This window comes from Elgaria multicarinata, chromosome 13 (genome assembly GCF_023053635.1).
Source record: "Elgaria multicarinata webbii isolate HBS135686 ecotype San Diego chromosome 13, rElgMul1.1.pri, whole genome shotgun sequence".
Lineage (NCBI taxonomy): Eukaryota > Metazoa > Chordata > Lepidosauria > Squamata > Anguidae > Elgaria > Elgaria multicarinata.
The window spans coordinates 35,239,016-35,256,119 of NC_086183.1; the positions used below are offsets into that span (position 1 = coordinate 35,239,016).

General features: G+C 56.3%; 1 protein-coding gene across 1 annotated transcript; it reads left to right on the forward strand.

The window, feature by feature from the left end:
* The first annotated feature begins 4,815 nt into the window (after nucleotides 1-4,815).
* WDR87 (WD repeat domain 87) lies at nucleotides 4,816-17,104 on the forward strand. Its single transcript, XM_063139789.1, has 7 exons — nucleotides 4,816-4,898; nucleotides 5,419-5,586; nucleotides 6,454-8,357; nucleotides 9,195-10,002; nucleotides 11,410-11,621; nucleotides 12,220-12,557; nucleotides 13,495-17,104. Exons 1-7 carry the CDS (start codon nucleotides 4,818-4,820, stop codon nucleotides 17,082-17,084), a joined length of 7,101 nt encoding a protein of 2,366 aa, XP_062995859.1. The 5' UTR covers nucleotides 4,816-4,817; the 3' UTR covers nucleotides 17,085-17,104.

The window sequence follows — 17,104 nt, forward strand, 5'->3', positions numbered from 1 at the left end:
ATTGCCAGGATTCGACCATTTTTGTCTGTCTCTTCTGTAGGGTGACCATATGAAAAGGAGGACAGGGCTCCTGTATCTTTAACAGTAATGTAGAAAAGGGAATTGCAGCAGGTGTCAATTGAAGTGGGTGAAATTCCCTCTTCATCACAACAGTTAAAGCTACACTAGCTATAGTAGAGTGGCCAGATACAAAAGAGGGCAGGGCTTCTGCAGCTTTAACTGTGTTGATGAAGAGAGAGTTTCACCCTCTTCAATTGACACCTGCTGAAATTCCCTTTTCTACATTACAGTTAAAGGTACAGGAGCCCTGTCCTCCTTTTCATATGGTCACCCTACTCTTCTGCCAAGACTCTCGTTCACGCACTGGTTATCTCTCGGTTGGACTACTGCAACCTTCTTCTCTCTGGCCTTCCTTCGTCTCACATCAGTCCGCTGGTCTCTGTCCACCACTCTGCCGCTAAGATCATCTTCTTGGCCCGCCGCTCTGACCATGTCACTCCACTTCTGAAATCTCTTCATTGGCTTCCAATTCACTCCAGAATCCAATATAAACTTCTCCTGCTGACCTTCAAAGCTCTTCACGGTCTAGCTCCTGCCTATCTCTCCTCTCTCATCTCACACTATCGCCCCGCTCGTGCTCTCCGCTCCTCTGATGCCATGCTTCTCGCCTGCCCAAGGACCTCCACTTCCCTTACTCGGCTTCGTCCTTTTTCTTCTGCTGCCCCTTACGCCTGGAACGCTCTTCCAGAACACTTGAGAACTACAAACTCAATCACTGCTTTTAAAACTCAGCTAAAAACTTTTCTTTTCCCTATAGCCTTCAAATATTGAGTTTGTTCTGACTCTATACTGTTAGCTTCACCCTACACGGTGCCTGTTTACACTTCCCTGTGCCTGTTTGCATTCTCCTTCCCTCTTTATTGTTTACTACAACTTATTAGATTGTAAGCCTATGCGGCAGGGTCTTGCTATTTACTGTGTTATCTGTACAGCACCATGTACATTGATGGTGCTATATAAATAAATAAATAATAATAATAATAATAATAATAATAATAATAATAATAATAATAATAATAATCCTGTATCTTGAACAGTTGTGTAGAAAAAGGCATTTCAGCAATGCAATGGCAGCGAGGAAGCTCATCTGGACTGGACCCTGAAGTACATGTAGAGCTTTATCACACCAGCATTATACTGTGCAATCACTGCGAACTGCGTGCAAAGGACTCCGAAGTTTTCCAGCTTAGAATCTGCTTTTATTGTGAAGTTCTCTGATCCATCCTGCTTTAATTGCGCTTCTTAACCAAAAGAAGTGCAATATTTTGCTACTACTTTTCGAGCGTATCATTTGTTGTTTTCCGAGTGGCCACTGGGGCGCAGGAGCAAGATTTGAAGAAAAATTAAACAAATGCTTACATCTGCATAAGCTTTAAAGACAAAGACATCAAAATTGGCACAGTAATAGATATTAAGGAGAGCTTTAAGCATACCAAATTTGGGTCATCCATTGGTTTTTTAATGATTTTTTTTACATTTCCCCCCTTAAACTCACTTCCTGGTATGCAAAGGATCTTAGGAGCGCTGCCGCCCGGTAGCAACAACAACAACAACAACAACAACAACAACGGGGACAGCTTAGCGCTGTAGGGGATAAGTACGTGGGATGAAGCTCGTAAATCCCCCCTCCTACCAAGCGCCTGCGAGCGTCACACTCTTCGAAGGGCTGCCGCGTAGCTGCGTGGCCCAAGCAACCACCTATCTCTGGCCTGGGAGCGTTACTGAACTCCTCTTTTAAACGGTTGTTTTTATCGTGTTGTTTGCTCTATGCTTTTTTGAAAAGACTTTTTACTTTGAAAGTGGAGTTTAAGTACCTAAATCTTCTATAATAATAAAAGAGCATGTCTGACTGTCAACATCACGGCACCAAGATCCGAAAACCAAGACATCTGAAACTTGGCATGCATACAAAGGGGGCCCTAGCAGTATGCTCCTTGGCCATACTTTGTTTTTTAAAATTCAATAACTGATTTTGATTAATTTACTTAAGTCCGTGTGCTTGAAGCCTGCAGCTTCAGTCACTAGGTGGTAGACTCCCCTAATCAGCACGTAGCTTTGCAGTCCATACAGGTGTGTGTATGAAAGGACAGTTATATAGCTGCCCCTTCTCCTGCTGTGGGAACGCCCCCCCCGAAGGAAGAGGGCAGACCCTTCCCACAGAGGGCTATCAGGGTACACCATGGCAGGGGCTATGCCTACGCGTGCCAGTGGCTGTGACTTCACTCAGATGGGGATCAGGACCCCAACACCTGATGGAACGCCTTTCCCGATATGAACCTACCCATACACTGTGTTCAACATGTAAGGTCCTTCTCTGGTTGCCTTCTCCAAGAGAGGCCCAGAAGATGGCAACAAGGGAGAATGATCTTCCCAACGAGGCCTGCTTGGCACCAACATTGCTATCTTTTCGGCGCCAGGTTAAAAGTTTTCTCCTTTCCCAGGCATTTAACAACATGTGATGAACTTCATCTATCCTGGATGTTTTTATAGTTGTTTACAGTTGTTTTTAGATGCATGTTTCTGCGTAAGTTGCATGTTTCTGTGGTTTAAAATTTGGTATATTGTTTTTAATTGTTTTAATCTTATGTAAACGGCCCAGAGAGCTACAGCTATGGAGTGATATAGAAATGGGGTGAGCACAATGTGTCACACTCTGACCTCTGCATAAATTTGCTTCAAAGCTTCACTGTATCAAACTCAGGTGAAACCAGCTCCATTCACTAGTAGAAGGTAAAAGCATCATCCAACACGCGTTGGGGGGGCTTTTGCGAGATCCCCCCCCTTGTGAAACAACCAGGTCCTTCTTCTCCGTGCATTTCAGAGCAGTTTGTGCAAAAGAACATCCCAGTGGTGGAAGGGCTCCCCAGGGCCTCTCCTTGTTTCATGGCAGGGTCACCCGTGGGATTCTCCTCCCTTTTGGCTCAGCCACGGAGGAGCCGACACACACGTGGCACCATGCTCACCCCGTAATCAGTAAGTCATAGCAAATTGTTTCCACCCACCGGATTTCCAAATTGTTTCTGCACCTTGAAGTCTGAGAATGACTGCTTTGAATATGCTCATTGTTCTCAGCCAGCCCCTGGGGCTTAGATGAGATGTCCCCCCTCTTTGCACACTCACATGCCCCCACCCTTACAAAATTCAACTGAAAACATCCTGTTTAAAAGAGAAATGTCTGGCAAAACTCCACACTTGGATAATGTCCCCTTTTCTTCTTCTTTTTTGTACTCATGCCAGTGTGATCCTATGCATGTTTACTCAGAAGTAATTCCCACTTTGTTCAATGGGGCTTACTCCCTAGTATGAGTGTTTAGAATTGCAGCTTTATGTCTTTATTTTTGTAAATTTTAAAGCTTCTTTTTACTGAATACTAAAAAAAGAAAAAGCCAAAGAAACAAGAAAACACTCAAAACAAAAACAGAAAATTACAACCACAAGACGGGACTTCCACAAATAGTGATGTAAACATTTCCATTCTTTTTCAGACTTTTGCATTTTACACTTCCTTTTTTTGGGTGGAGGGAGAAACAATTCTAGCCATTTATTTACGATCCCAGAGTTTAATATACCATTCCACTAAATGAGGGGGTGCCTTTAATTTTCCAATATTCTGCACAAGACAATCCCACAGCCTCATGCAGCCCTGGGTCAAAGAAGAATTTCCCTATTTCTTTGGTACCGTTCCTTTCAGACTTACATCCCAAAGAACATCTATCCCAACTGATTTCTGGCATCTGAACCCTCCTGATTAGAATGCCGTGATGTCACACTGCTGCCTTTCCCTTGGGATTCCAAGGATCTAAACTGGTAATCCCTTCCTCCTTTGCGTCCTGGTCACCGCCATCACCCAAGTGGCTGGTGTCCAAAATGGCGGCCTTCTTCCTGGCTGCACACCATCACAGCCTGTTTGTGGCAGGGCGCCCACCCACCCCCGCACCTCCACCCCCACCCCCACCCCCCACCGGGTCTCCTTGAGCTCTTTTGCTCAGGGCTTACAAGTCACTGTCTCATGCAGGAGCGTGTGTGTGGGAGGGGGGCAATGATCGCGCCCGCTCTTCCCCCTTCCAGGAGTGCCGGCTCCAACCCAAGGCACGACACCTAAGCCCTGTCCCCACAGCTCCGGTGCTCTCTTCCCCCAGAGACTCACCAACGGCCCTAGAGTCTCAGGTGGCATTTTCCAGGTGCGCTGCAAGGGCCCATGGCTCAGTGATGGAGCACACGCTTGGGCATGCAGGACGATCGGGGCAAAATCCCAGACCTTTAAGAGGAAGTTCTCAGGTAGTAGCAGGGCTGGCAAAGACTTCTTTCCGGAGAGCTGATGCCAACCAGAGAAGGCAATAGTGGGTCAGACTGATGGGTGCTCTGACTTGGCAGTGACTTATATCCTAAACCTTCTTCTGGGGCTGTTTTTTTTGCAGCCAGGCTGAAGCAGCTATGAGATTGCGTTCATTTGACTGAGCCCTTCATATTTAGTGGATTGGTGCATTCTAAAGATTGGTATGATTGCACCAGCTGGCAACCCTGGCTCCCGGAGTGAGTGAGGAACCTGAATAGGGCCTGGCCATGCTGCATCCCAGGTCTGACAAGGGCTGGAGCCCCAGGGGCTGCTTCCCCACGCGGGCAACAAAGTCACCAGACCCTTCCTGTCCCGATCGACATTGTACAGGTGGCCTGTTGCGTCACGAGGCGTGTCCCTGCCCCCAGGCCGGCTTCCTGCAGCAGCACCGGGGCCCAGACCTTTCCCGCAAAGCTTCACCATGCTGAAAGGCCCGGTCCGCATTGTACCTCAGTGGAGGGAGCTCAAATGCCAGCTTCAGGAGAAGCTGGAACGGCAAAAGGTAACGGAGCCTGAGCGTTGTCAGATGAGAACCGGGATTTTCTCCCTGGGATAGGGCAGGTGTGCGCACGCCAGAGGCGGGGCCGGTGGGGTGGGGGCTGCCAGGCACAGGGCTGCCAGGGATAGCAGCCAAAGGGACCCCTGCCAGCATTTCCCTCTCCTGCCCTTTAATGGATCTTTCCTGACAAGAAATCAGATGGAAGAAGTGGAGGGGAAACCTGGGAGGGGAATGAACGGAAGCTGGGCACTCTGCACCCTTCCGTGAGTGAGGCAGGGTGAATGGCCAAGCAGGGCCTCGCCTGGGAGCAGAGAGAGGGGGAGGAATGGCTTCCAAGAGGGGTGCCACAGCGTCACTCGGCCGCTCACGTCCTTCAGGCCTTCAGCTACCTTTCATTGGGAAGGAGGCTCGCCTGCTCCCCCTGCAGCCCCTGATCATACGCTGCGAGGGAGGGCCCCGCCTGCTTCAGGTGGGGCTCTGCCCTACCTGCCAACCTGTCCTCGTCTTCTCCCTCCTGGGACAGGGCCTGCCGGACGTGAGCGAAGGCACCCACATCCTGCTGAGTGACCGGCCCAGCATCATATTCCGGGAGAGCTGTTTCCCCAACTGCATGCCGCTCATCTGCTTCTACACCACTGAGATGGGGAACTATTTCCCATCGTTCACCTGGAGGAGATCCAAAGGCAGCAAGGTGAAAGGCAGCCCGCTGGCCCAGGGTGGTGGTGGTGGGAGACGGCCGAGAGCAGCGGCTCCCCACAGCCCCTGAACATGGCCATGGAATCCTAGAATAGTGGAGTTGGAAGGGGCCTACAAGTCCAACCCCCTGCTCAAGGCAGGAATCCGCCTTAAATACACCGAGAAGAGCTCGGTTGCTGGGTCAGACTCAAGGCCTCTCTTGGGCCTCCTCCTCCTCCTCCTCCCACAGCCAAGGTGGAGGCAACACACAGCCATCAGGACTCCTCTATCACCTGCATGTTCCCCACCCTGTGGAAGAAACTCTGCAGCTTTAGGAAGTGGCCTTTCCTCGCCCCCCAAGACTCCCACGCCTCTTCCACACCTGGGCTGGGGCAAAGTCCCAGGGTCCCGGACGGGTCCCACTCCCTTGCAAAGAAGCCAGGAGTCCTGATTCCTAGACCTCCCTCTATGAAGGAGATCCCCTGGCAGGCAGCACAATTCTGGGAGGGGGGCTGTTTCCCCTGTTCTCTATGAAGGCCCATAAGGGCAGCAGCAGCAGCAGCAGCAGCAGCAGCAGCAGCAGCGGCCGGAACACCAGAAAGAGGCGCTTGAGCGCTGCGCGTGCCCCCTGCCCCTCGATGCATCTCTCTTGGCTGTCTCAAAGTTTTGTGCTGAACTGCCTAATCTATTGTAAGCGGCTTTGAAGGTCATTTAGATTCAAAGGCAGGGGTCTCAATAGTCATATCAATAAATAACGCCAAAAACAAGGGCACACGCCCGCCTCCGGGAGCATGGGACAGAAACCATTCCTACCGACTCCCAGCTTAGCAAAACTGCGGAGTCCCCTCTTTGAGTGACTCCAGGATTTCATTTTCCCTTGCAGGTGCGTGTCTGGACCTACAGTGCGGGGGACGAGTCCTCCGTGACGGAGAAAGTGTACGCCATCGAGGAAGACCCGATGGTCCTCAACGTCGTCTATGTCCCCTGCCGGCACCTGTTTGTGGCCTACTGTGATGACATCCACTTCCGCTTCTTTGGTGACCACACTCAGGACTTCAAGCTGCTCTCGGACATGGGCTCGCCCTACTCGATCACCAGCATGTGCTACAACCACACGACAGGTGAACTGGTGACGGGTGCCATTGGCATGGTGGTCTTCTGGTGCTTTGCCACTGGGGAGGTTCCCTATATGGGGGTCACACAAGAGGTGTGCATCGCAAGTGGCGAATTTGTGCACTTTCTCATCGTGGAGCACGAGCGGGGGGCGCTGGTGGCCTTGTGCGAGAATATCATCCGCGTGTACGACTATCAGACCAAGGTCCTGATCCGCACGTTCCAGGTGAGCCAAGGCGTGTCCCTCATTTGCTGTTGTGCCAATTGGTCCCAGAGCTTCCTCTACACCGGAGACCTGGCTGGGGATGTCAAAGTGTGGAACTTTGACACAGGCAGCCAGATCACCCAGTTCAAGGCCCACCTGAGCGCCATCAGCAGTATCATCAGCCGGACCTCGGTGCACACCCTCATGACCGCGTCCCTGGACGGGTTGCTGAAGGAGTGGAACCTGACTACCTGTGAGCTCCTCCGGCGTGTGGACATTGGGGAGGAACTTTTCCAGATGCAGTTCATCAACGAACAGACCTTCTTCCTCCGCACTCAGTACACTTTCTCCATCCGTACTGTCAACAACTTCTACCAGCTCTTCAACAGGCCCAAATCCATTCTCAAAAGGCTGGTGCGGGTGCAGTGTGGACCAGACAAGGCCCGCATCCTGGCGACCACTGAAGATGGGGTCATGCGATTCCTCTCTCCTGTTACAGGAGAAATGCTGTTCGTCACCTGGCCCTTCCAGATTTTAGAAAAGGCCCTGGACTATGTTTATGACCCAGACCGGGAGGAGCTCTTGGTGACCATGGGCACGACCGACATCTATGTGCTGGACACCTCCAAGAACCCCTGCCCAGCCAAGTACATCTTGCGTGCCTCAGACAACATAGAGGACAAAGTGCTGTGCCTGGCCTATAGCCGCCTGGACCTGGATGGCCGTACCTCCAGCTTCATCTTCAGCGGCTTCAAGAGCGGGAAGGTGCGCACTGTCACCCAGCACCTGTATCGGATGGGTGGCCGCAAACTGCACGATGGCAACGTGGTGGCGCTCAGCAGCCTTTCGGCCTCAGGGAACCTGTCGTACCATTCGCGGGAGTCCTCCTACCTCTGCTCCTACGGCCTGGATGAATACATCATCCTCTCCGACGTGATCTTAAAGAAGAACAGCCTCCTGGAGGTGGTCCCGTTAGTTGTCATCCCCAGCACCAATTGCCGGATCAACAACCTCCTGCTCATCCCTGGCTACATCTGCGTCTTGACGGAGCAGAACCGGGTCCGGCTGTGGCGCCAGGGAGCCCTGGTGCCTGGCAAGAAGAACCCCTTCTGGAAGGAGACGAACGCCATGCATTCCACCAGCATCACCTCCTTTGACTACTGCCACACGCTCAGCATGCTGGTGACTGGCGGCTCGGACGGGTCCGTGCGCATCTGGGACATCCTGGGGCAGATGCTGGTGGAGTTTGACACCAGCCTCAAATTCAGCCGAGTCTGCTTTGCCAACCAGCGCGGAGACCTGGTGGTGGGCTGCAACATGAACATCTACTTCATCTCGTGTGTCACCTACCTGCCCAGCAAGCGCCTCCGCATGCTGACCACCCGGCACGTGAGGGACGACGTGGTTGAACGGCCGCTGCCCTTTCTGTCCCACTTCCTTCTCTCCTTCGACATAGTTTTCGTGCCCAAGTAAGTGACACAGTGAGGAGCTGGGGGTGGGGTGGGGAGGCAGGGTGAAGGTAGCCACCACGGGAAGAGTGAGCGAGCCCTGCCTCGCCCTCCACTGCCAGCAATTCATTCCACCTCTTTCTTCCCAACTGCCAGTAACCTCTGCAGTTGCCATCAGGTGGAAATAAAGAGGACGGGAGGCAAGGGCCCCGCCCTCAGCGCCTCTGTACTCAATGTTGCAAGGACAATCTCTAGGTTCATGGATTCTCCTTCTCTAAGAAAAGTGGAGGCAGAGGAGGAGGAGGAGGAGGAGGAGGAGGGAGGAGGAGGCGGGTGGCTGGGCCCTACTTAAGGGGTCAGGGTGCACTTTTCACCTGCCTGAACACATCATTGGGTGCAAGTAGGAAAAGTAACAGGCTGGCTTGAGGCAGGAGCACCAGGCTGAGAGGCTAGATGGGAGGCAGCGGGAAGGGCAACCCCCCCCCCCGGACTGCGTAAGTGCCAGCTGCTCTGGAGCTCAGTGTGCGTTCTTTTCAGCAGGAACCCCCCCCCCCAGTTTTCTTTACCAGCAGTGAATAATATTCCAACTCATATTTTGTGTCACTGCTACAAGGAAATTTGCAGGAAGACAGGAGCTTGCCTGGCTGTTTAGGCTGTTTGGGAAAGTGACGTGGCCTCATTAAAGACGCTAGGGAATTGAGCGGCCACAATATATGTTCCTGGGGAGCTCGAGTTTGTGTGCGTAAGTGCATGTGTGTAGCGCTTGAGATTTGGGATTTCTGGGAACACCATTTCCACACACACACAGAGTCAGAAAGAGATCTCCAAACACTTGGCTCAGATCCTTTTCCTTCTCAGGTACCGCCAGGTGGGCAAGCTGGCAAAGAAGTATGAACGGCTGGAGCCAATCTCCAATAACAAGGAGGTGGTGATAGAGAAGAACGTGGCCAAAGTGGTGGAGTTCCTGGGCAAGGACGTGAGCAGTCTTCCTGGCCCAGATTTCTACGGGGATGCACCAGACATAAAAGAAATGCACCCCGAGTTTGCTGTGGAGTACCAGCTCATGTGTCTGTTCAAGCCCAGGCTGTCCTTTGAGAAGAGGCCGGCCGCGCCTCCCCCGGCCCCGCCGCCCTACCGTGGGCTCCCACCTCTGGTCCCCGTGCTCCGCAGGATCCCTTTCCAAGCCGGGCGCTCGTGGCCCATCGCACCGGACGGCTACGTCCCCAACTCGGTTGTCCGAGCCCAGCTGTTTCCCAAGGGGACGCCTGCCGCCCTCCAGTGCTCAGTGCTGCAGAGCAGGGATCCCTTACCAAAGCGGAAGATGGTCAAGATCCAGTTGCCAGAGTGGGACACATCCGAGGTCATTGAGAAAGCCCGGAAGAAAAAGGGGCAGAGGATGCGGCACGCGACTTCCTCCACCGAAGGCCGCCGCCGCCGGGACCTGCTGTCTGAGCTGGTGACCAAGCCCTGGCTACGCCACAAGCCCAGCGACACCTCCCTGCCTTCCGTCACGAAGGCCATCCTCAGCCTCATGGACGACGTGCCCTATTCAACCTACTTGCTCTGCACTTCTGCCCTGGTCCAGCTTGCCGAGGCATACCAGCTGCCAACCGCTATCCAGGAAGAGGCCTTCGACCGTCTCATTGTGCACACGAACCATAAGGAGGTCAGCGCAGTTGCCACGGGGTGGGCACAGAGAAACCAGTGGTTCATGAGCTCAGAGAGGGCCGGGGCTCGCTGGAATTCCTCCCCCGTCAGGGGCCATGCCCTCGTCATGCAAAACGGCAGCCATCGGGGCAGGGCAGGAGCTGCATTTGGCTGTCGAATGGGGACACGGCTGGGGCAAGAGGAAAGTGTGGGGTTGAGGGAGGAGGAAAGGTTCGACAATGGGTTGAAGTTGAGTGGAGAAGATGAGAAACTGGTTCTGTTGGTTTGCTGGTTGAATTCATATGCTCCAAAAGAGGACGTGGGGTTCCCCTCACAATTCTCCTCAGAAAATGCTGGGTGTCGAATACATACAGGCCATCCAAGAGGATTCAGTGGACGAAGGGACTTTGGGAAGGCGTTAACTCCAAAACACGTGGGTGGGTGAATGCAGGTGTCTCCTACATCGTGTGCAATACTTCTGTCTGTGCTCCTGGAATAGATACCATCAAGCCTCAGCCAGGATCAGGCCCCAGGCAGGCAGCTAGGCAGTGTCTGGGACAGATCCAGCAGAGTCATGGTAGAAACTAGCAGTTGAGGCAGCAGAGCCAGATGGAATGGGGGCGGCTCAGTCAGGGGCGGCACCTGGGGCTGACCGCTCTCCCCTGCCGTTTTGGCCTCAGCACAGCCAGCAGCAGCGTGGGGCTGGTCCCAGCTTCCATTTGCCCCTCAGCATCTCACAGAAGCAAGAGCCAGCTGCTCCCGCTTCCCCGGCACAGGCCCGGAGCGTGGCAGGAGCCCAGAGCTCCTGACGCAGCACAAAATGGAGGACAGCAGCTGCCTGCCTCCCTTCTCTCCTGAGCCAGCCGCTTGGCCTTGTGAGAACCACGGTGGCTGCTCCACGGGTCAGACTAGGGAGCCCCCGGCTGATTGGCCACCAGGGTCCCTTTGGCATTTGGCATTTCCACCCTGCTCTTCTCCCAGGAGCTCAAGGCTCATGGCGTTACCTTGCCCACTCCGCTGCCTCAGAACAACCCTGTGAGGTTGGCCCAGTTGAGGGAGAGCGACCAGCCCAAGGTCACCCAGGAAGAGATTCAGTTCCAGCCTGCCGGCGTTGGGCTTCAGCAAGGTGGAGCACAGAGCTGCTGGGCTGCCATTTCCAGCGGCAAATATTCTGGGCTGAGAACGGGCACCCGTCCCCTCAGCACCCACCCACACCCACGTGTTCTCCAAGCCCTCTCCTTTTGCCAAGGGCCAGCCGCTCCACCTTGCTGGGAGGGCGGGGAGGCTGCCAGGACTGACCCCTGGCAGAGGTGGGACCTGAGGCCGGCTGGGGGCAGAGGCTGGGCTTGAACCCAGGTCCGGGCCTGGCTCTCTAGCAGTCGGGCTCTCACACACAAGGCTTTGGGTCCCGGTTCTTGTTCTGCAGGTGAGGATGAAGCTGGCGGCTTGGGAGGCCCTGGGGAAGATGGATCTGTTGACTGAGAAGGAGGTGGTCCCGCTGGCCCGGGCCCTCCTGGATGACAACAAGAAAGTGCGCGACCTGGCCCGGTCGCTGCTGGACTCCGTGGCCGGGATCACGGATAAGTTTGTCCTGAAGAAGGAAATGCAACGCTTGGCGGAAGGCAGCCTAGAAGACCTGTAAGCACGGCTTCCCGGGCGATGGGAGTGGGGCGGAGGAGGCCTCCCTGGGCCGTTTGGGCCTCCGGCCGCCCTGGCTCTGGCTCAGGGGAGGCTCCTCCTCAAAAATCCCCTTCCACAGCTGCTGGCAAAGCCTCATGCCTGGCAGACCGAATGGCCAAACTGGGCCACGGAGCCTCCCCAGCACCACTGACGGTGGGATCCGAGCCCTGAGTGCGGATCAGACGGAGGGGACCACTCTCACAACACCCCGCCACACAACCCAAGCTTGCACAGCACGTGGGAGCCGCGCTCCATGTGCCTCACGCACTCTGGGCTGCTGTTTTGTTCCTGGCCAGCCCTGTCTGTGTGTCCCCCACTGGCCGATAGCTACGGGCCCTGGTGGAGCTAAACCCAGGTGTCGCCTCCATCGGCACAGTGAGACGGAGGGCGGGACAGGATTGTCCTGGAAGGAAATAAGGGGTTTCCCCTTGGAGTGTGGTGGCGGTAGTGGGGGTGGGGGTGGGGATCTACCCCGCGCTCCAGGCCTGCATCCCAACCAGACCACAGCCCTCCAGGACGCCCCCTCCATCAGCTGGCTTTTCTTTGTTCCTCCCAGGTCTGAACTGAGCCATGACCCTGAGTTCGGGTTCCCTCGCAGGGTGCGTGCTGCCGGCATCGTTGCTGGATCGCAGGAGGAAGCCGTCTATGCCCTGACGGAAGGGGCAGAGAGGTTGATGAACCGGGTGGAGAACCAGCTGACAGCCAACCTCTTCCTAATGTCCGAGTGCTCCCCGACAGAGATCCAGCAGTCCAGCCGCCCACCCCTTTCCCGGCGCAAGGGCATGTCTGAGGGAACACCCGAAGAGTTCGCCAAGCCAGATGACCACTTGGCGGCACAGACCCGGTGGCTGGGGCTCTTCACCAGGCAGGACACGAAGCCGGATCAGATGTTGAGTAAGTAATTGTCCAGCCCGGCCGGGGGCACCCCAGGAGCAGGCGCCACGCTGCCCAAAGCAGCACGCGGCCGGAGCAAGGACGCTGGGCCTGCTTCCTCATTGTCTGGATGGAGCAGGGACGTTCCCCTCCTCACGAGCAGACCCTTGCTCCTGAGTAGACCATTCAGACCCTGGGAGAACGATGGCAAGCACTCCAGCCCCCCTGAGCCTCTGCTGCCCTTTCTCTGGAGAGCCGCAGGACCAGGGAGGGGAGTCAGGAACCAGGCAGGTCTCAGGACGGCCCCAAAGGCAGGACTCCTCCAGCTGCTCTGCGAGGGGTGGGGGGGGGGGAAAGCAAAGGAGAGGGTCCCTTTCAAAACTGTTCTCCCACCAGAGAAATGAGGTCTGAGTCGCATGGCTCCAATCCACAGGGGCTGCAGCTGGGCCCAATCCTGATGCCCTGTTCCAGAGGGCCTCTCCGAAACCGTGCTCTTTAGAAATTATTTTTATTTATTGATTGATTACATTTCTATACCCCCCCAATAGCTGGAGCTCTCTGGCTTCACAAGAAGGGTTGTTGTTTTGCTACTGCTGCATTTCAAATCCTGGGGCTTGGACCGGGGGGGGGGGCGGCACTGTCATCTAATCGGGGTTTATTTTAATGGGTTTCAGGGTCTTTGTGTTCATTTTTGTTTTCCATTTTAATTAATTCATTTAAAATATTCCTATCTAGCTTTCTGTCAGCTGCCCACAAGGTGGCTGTAGCCTCACATTGAGCATTTATATGATATTGTTTGTCATGTTGTCGGCCACTTTGAATACCTTGGTAGAAAGGTGGGGGATGAATAACTAACGCCCATTTTGCCTACAAAGCCCGTGCCCTCCCTTCGCCCCCCCCAACATTAATCTGGCCTTTTCTCTTGCCCCCCTTCCCTCCCCCCCCCCAGCCACAGAAGGCGTCAGGGACCTCTCAGCAGCGGAGAAACTGCCTCGGATCCAGCCGGCGCGGAGTAAGGGCGCCCCGGTGGCCCCGCCCAGTGGAGCGGCTTTGCCAGCGAGCAGCGTTGGCAGCAGCAGCAGCAGCGGCAGCAGCAGCAGCAGCAGCAGCTCCAGCAGCAGCTCCAGCGGCAGCAGCAGCAGCAGCAGCTCCACCTGGCGGGACGTGCGGCGTGCCAAGAAGGAGCTCAAGGCCAAGGAGAAGCGCCGCGAGCCCAAAGCCCTTCCCGACGTTTCCCAGGAGGCCCAGAAGCCCGCCAAGGGGCGCAAGCGGGGCCAGCCCATCCTGCTGCAGCGAAGAGATACCCGCACGCAGCTCTACACCGAGATGCTGAAGCGCCAGAAGGCCAAGAAGGAGGAGCAGGCGGCCCCGGCGGCGGCGGCGGCGGAGACCCCACGGGAGAGCAGCCCGCTGCAGGCGAAGCCCAGCCCGCCCAAGCTGCTGCCGCCACTGGCGCCCAAAGGCAGCAGCATCGACCCAAAGCAGCAGTACAGTGCCGACAAGACCAAGTGGCGCAGCGACCTCTACAAGCTCCTGATGCTGCGCATCGCCCCCTCGGTCGAGGGCCGCACCGCAGCTGAGGACCTCCTGGCCTCGGCCCGCCTGGCTCTGGCCCGCCGGGCCGTGTCCTGGGAGGCCTTCATGGCCGTCAGCCAGTCCCTCCTGGCTTCTCAAGAGAAAGTCGCTGCCGAGGGGGTGGGGTGGCAGAAGCACATGGAGGAGTTACTCAAGGGCCCCCCTGTCAAGGAGACGTCCTCGGAGGAAAGCCTGGAGGCTGTGGTGGCTGTGAGAACGAGGAGAGGCACCCTCAGCCGTTCAGAGGCCGAGGCTGGGAGCGCCGGCACAAGCCAGGAGGATTTCGTTTGGGAGAAAAGAGAGGAGTCTGGTGAGGAAACACTCCCGGAGAAGAAGGGAGTCAAGGCTAAAGAAGCAGACAAGAGGAAGAGAGTGGTTTCCAAAAAGGAAAAAGCCAGAAAGGTGGCCAGAGGGGAAGAGCAGGTGGCTGAAAAGGAAGGGAAAGGGGAAGAGCAGGAGATGCCCAAAGGGAAGGAACGCGAACTCGTGGCCAAGGGGGAGGAAGAGAAAGGACAGGAGGCTGCCAGGTGGAAAGCGTGGGAGGCAGCCAGGGAGAAAGAGCAGGAGGAGGAGGCCGCCGAGAAAGAGCGAGAGGCGACCAGGAAGAAAGAGCGAGAGGCAGCCAGGCGGAGGGAGGGGGAGGTGGCGGACAGGAGAGAAAAAGTGGCCAGGAGGAAAGCAAAGAAGCCGGCTGAAGAGGCGGCTGAGGCCAGAGAGGAGGAGGAGGAGGAGCTGTCCAAGGGGAGGCGGGTGAAGGACAAGCCCCTGATCACCGAGTCCGAGAGGCTGCTGGCCCAGCTGACGGACAGCACCTTGGCTGAAATACGGGACGAGGCCAAAGACCGAATGATGGCTGAACTGAAGGAGAGAGCCCTGGCGGAAGCCCAAAAGGCAGCCCAGGAGGAAGTGAAGGAGCAGGCAGAGGCCGAAGCCAGGCAGAGGGCCCTGGCCGAAGCCAGGGAGAACGCCTTGATCGCGGCGCGGAAGAAGGCCTTGGCCGAAGCGTGGCAGAAGGCGCTGGCCAAAGCGCGCAAGGCGGCCCTGGAGGAAGTCGTGGAGCAGGTCATGGCCGAGGCGCGAGCGATGGCTCTGGCCGAGGGACAAGAGGGGGAGCTGGACGAGGAAAGGCTGCGGGAGCTGGCCGAGGGGATAGCGGCGGAGCTGGCCGAGGGGAGAGCTGTGGAACTGGTCAGGGCAATGTCCATTCACGTGGACGAGGCCAGAGTGTTGGAACTGGCTGAGGCAGAAGCAATGGAGCTGGACGAGACCAGAGTGCTGGAGCTGGCCGAGGGGATAGCGGCGGAGCTGGCCGAGGGGAGAGCGGCGGAGCTGGCCGAGGAGAGCGCGGCGGAGCTGGACGAGGAGAGCCTGGCGGCCCTGCTGGAGGCCAAAGTGCAGGAGCTGGCGGAGGCGAAACTCAGAGAGCTGGCGCTAGAGGAAGAAGAAAGCTCTGACGGAACGGAGGGCCTGACCTCCGAGGAAGACGAGGCGGACATGTGGGAGGACCTCAGAGAGGAGGGCAGCTGGCTCGCCTCGGAGGAGGAAACAGACGCATTACTTGCCCTGTGGGATTGGGAAGTTACCCCAGGGGCAGAGCTCGAGATCTCGGAACGTGCGCAGTTGCTCCTGGAAATCCTGACGGAGCCGCAGAAGCTGGAGCTGAGCGATTCCAAAACACTTCTGCGCCTCTTCCAAGCGATGTCGCTACTCCAGATTGCTTCGACGATGGATGTTGAGGCCCTGGAGGAGGCGTTGCTGAAGAAAGCGATGGAAGTCATCAAGGAAGGCGAGGGGATTCCGGGGGCCCTGCCGGAAGGGACTGCTCTGGTTTTGGCAGCGCTGAAGGAAGCGGTGGGAGGCCACCAGCCCTGGCTCACTGATCCCAGGGAGTTTACAGCCAGGATGAGGGCCCTTCTGAAGACCTCCGTGACCGTGCTGCGGGCCAGGAACATGAAGGAGAAACTGGAGAGGGTCTTGAAGAAGGGCTGGCGAGAGCGAGCCGAGAGGGAGTGGGTGCAGGAAGGTGGCAAAAGAGTGGGGAAAAGGGCCTGGTTCAAGAGGAAGCTCAAGGAGGCCATTAGGAAGTGGCAGGCCGAAGCAGAGAGGGCCCAGCAGGAAAGATTAATGCTGCAGCGCAGGCACAGATGCATCCAGTTCAGAACACGGCTCATCACACTGGACCACGAGGCTGAGAAGGAGAGCGCCAGGGAGACGCAGAGAGAGAAGCAGAAGGCGGCGGAGGTGAAGGAGATGCAGAAGAAGGGCGATGCAGCTGCCCAGAGAAGGCTGATCTGGTCCTTGGGTGACCAGCGCACGAGGGGCTGGAAGACCATTTTGCACATGGAGCAGGACCTGGGCCTGACGCCAGAGGAGCAGTCCCGGATACCCAAGCTCAAGCATTACCGGCTTCCAAAGGACTTCCTGTTCAAGACCACCAAGCCCACGCCACTCACGAGGCGGCATAAGCTCAGAAGGGTCGGCCAGCAGCATGTTTTCCGTCTCAGTGACGATAAAGGTATCGACTGGGAGAGGTTCATGAAGCTCTACCAGTCGCTCTTGTCTCTGAAGGAGGTGGAAGGCGGCGTCCGTTCGGCAGCTTGGCGCGATCAGTCCTCCAAGTTGCTAGACCTCTACGGTGTGGGCAACCCGCTCATCCGGGTCATGGTGCAGCAGCTGCTGACGGATGACCAGCGGCAGCACAAATACGTCCCGAGCAACACCCTGTCGTTGAGAGAGGCCCGGCCGGATTTGGGCCAGCGGATCCTCTATGAGTTGGTCCATCACTCCATCCGGATTCGGCCCAAGCCCTCCACCTTGCATGGCGTCATCCCCCTCAGCTACCAGAACAACGTGCACCCCTTCAGGGCGAGGGGCATGACGCGCTTTGGCACCCTGTCCCTCAAGTGGAAGACCTTCTTCTCCCAAGGGCAGCTGCCCAAGTTGCGCCTGTACATCCACGCGTCTCCCATTTGAAGCAGCGCTGGCTGCAATAA

Excerpts from the sequence above, each read along its gene's own strand:
- WDR87 (XM_063139789.1), top strand. The coding sequence starts at position 4,818 with ATGCTGAAAGGCCCGGTCCGCATTGTACCTCAGTGGAGGGAGCTCAAA. Across the intron at positions 4,899-5,418 it reads AGAAGCTGGAACGGCAAAAG|GGCCTGCCGGACGTGAGCGA; the intron begins GTAACGGAGCCT and ends CTCCTGGGACAG. Across the intron at positions 5,587-6,453 it reads GGAGATCCAAAGGCAGCAAG|GTGCGTGTCTGGACCTACAG; the intron begins GTGAAAGGCAGC and ends TTTCCCTTGCAG.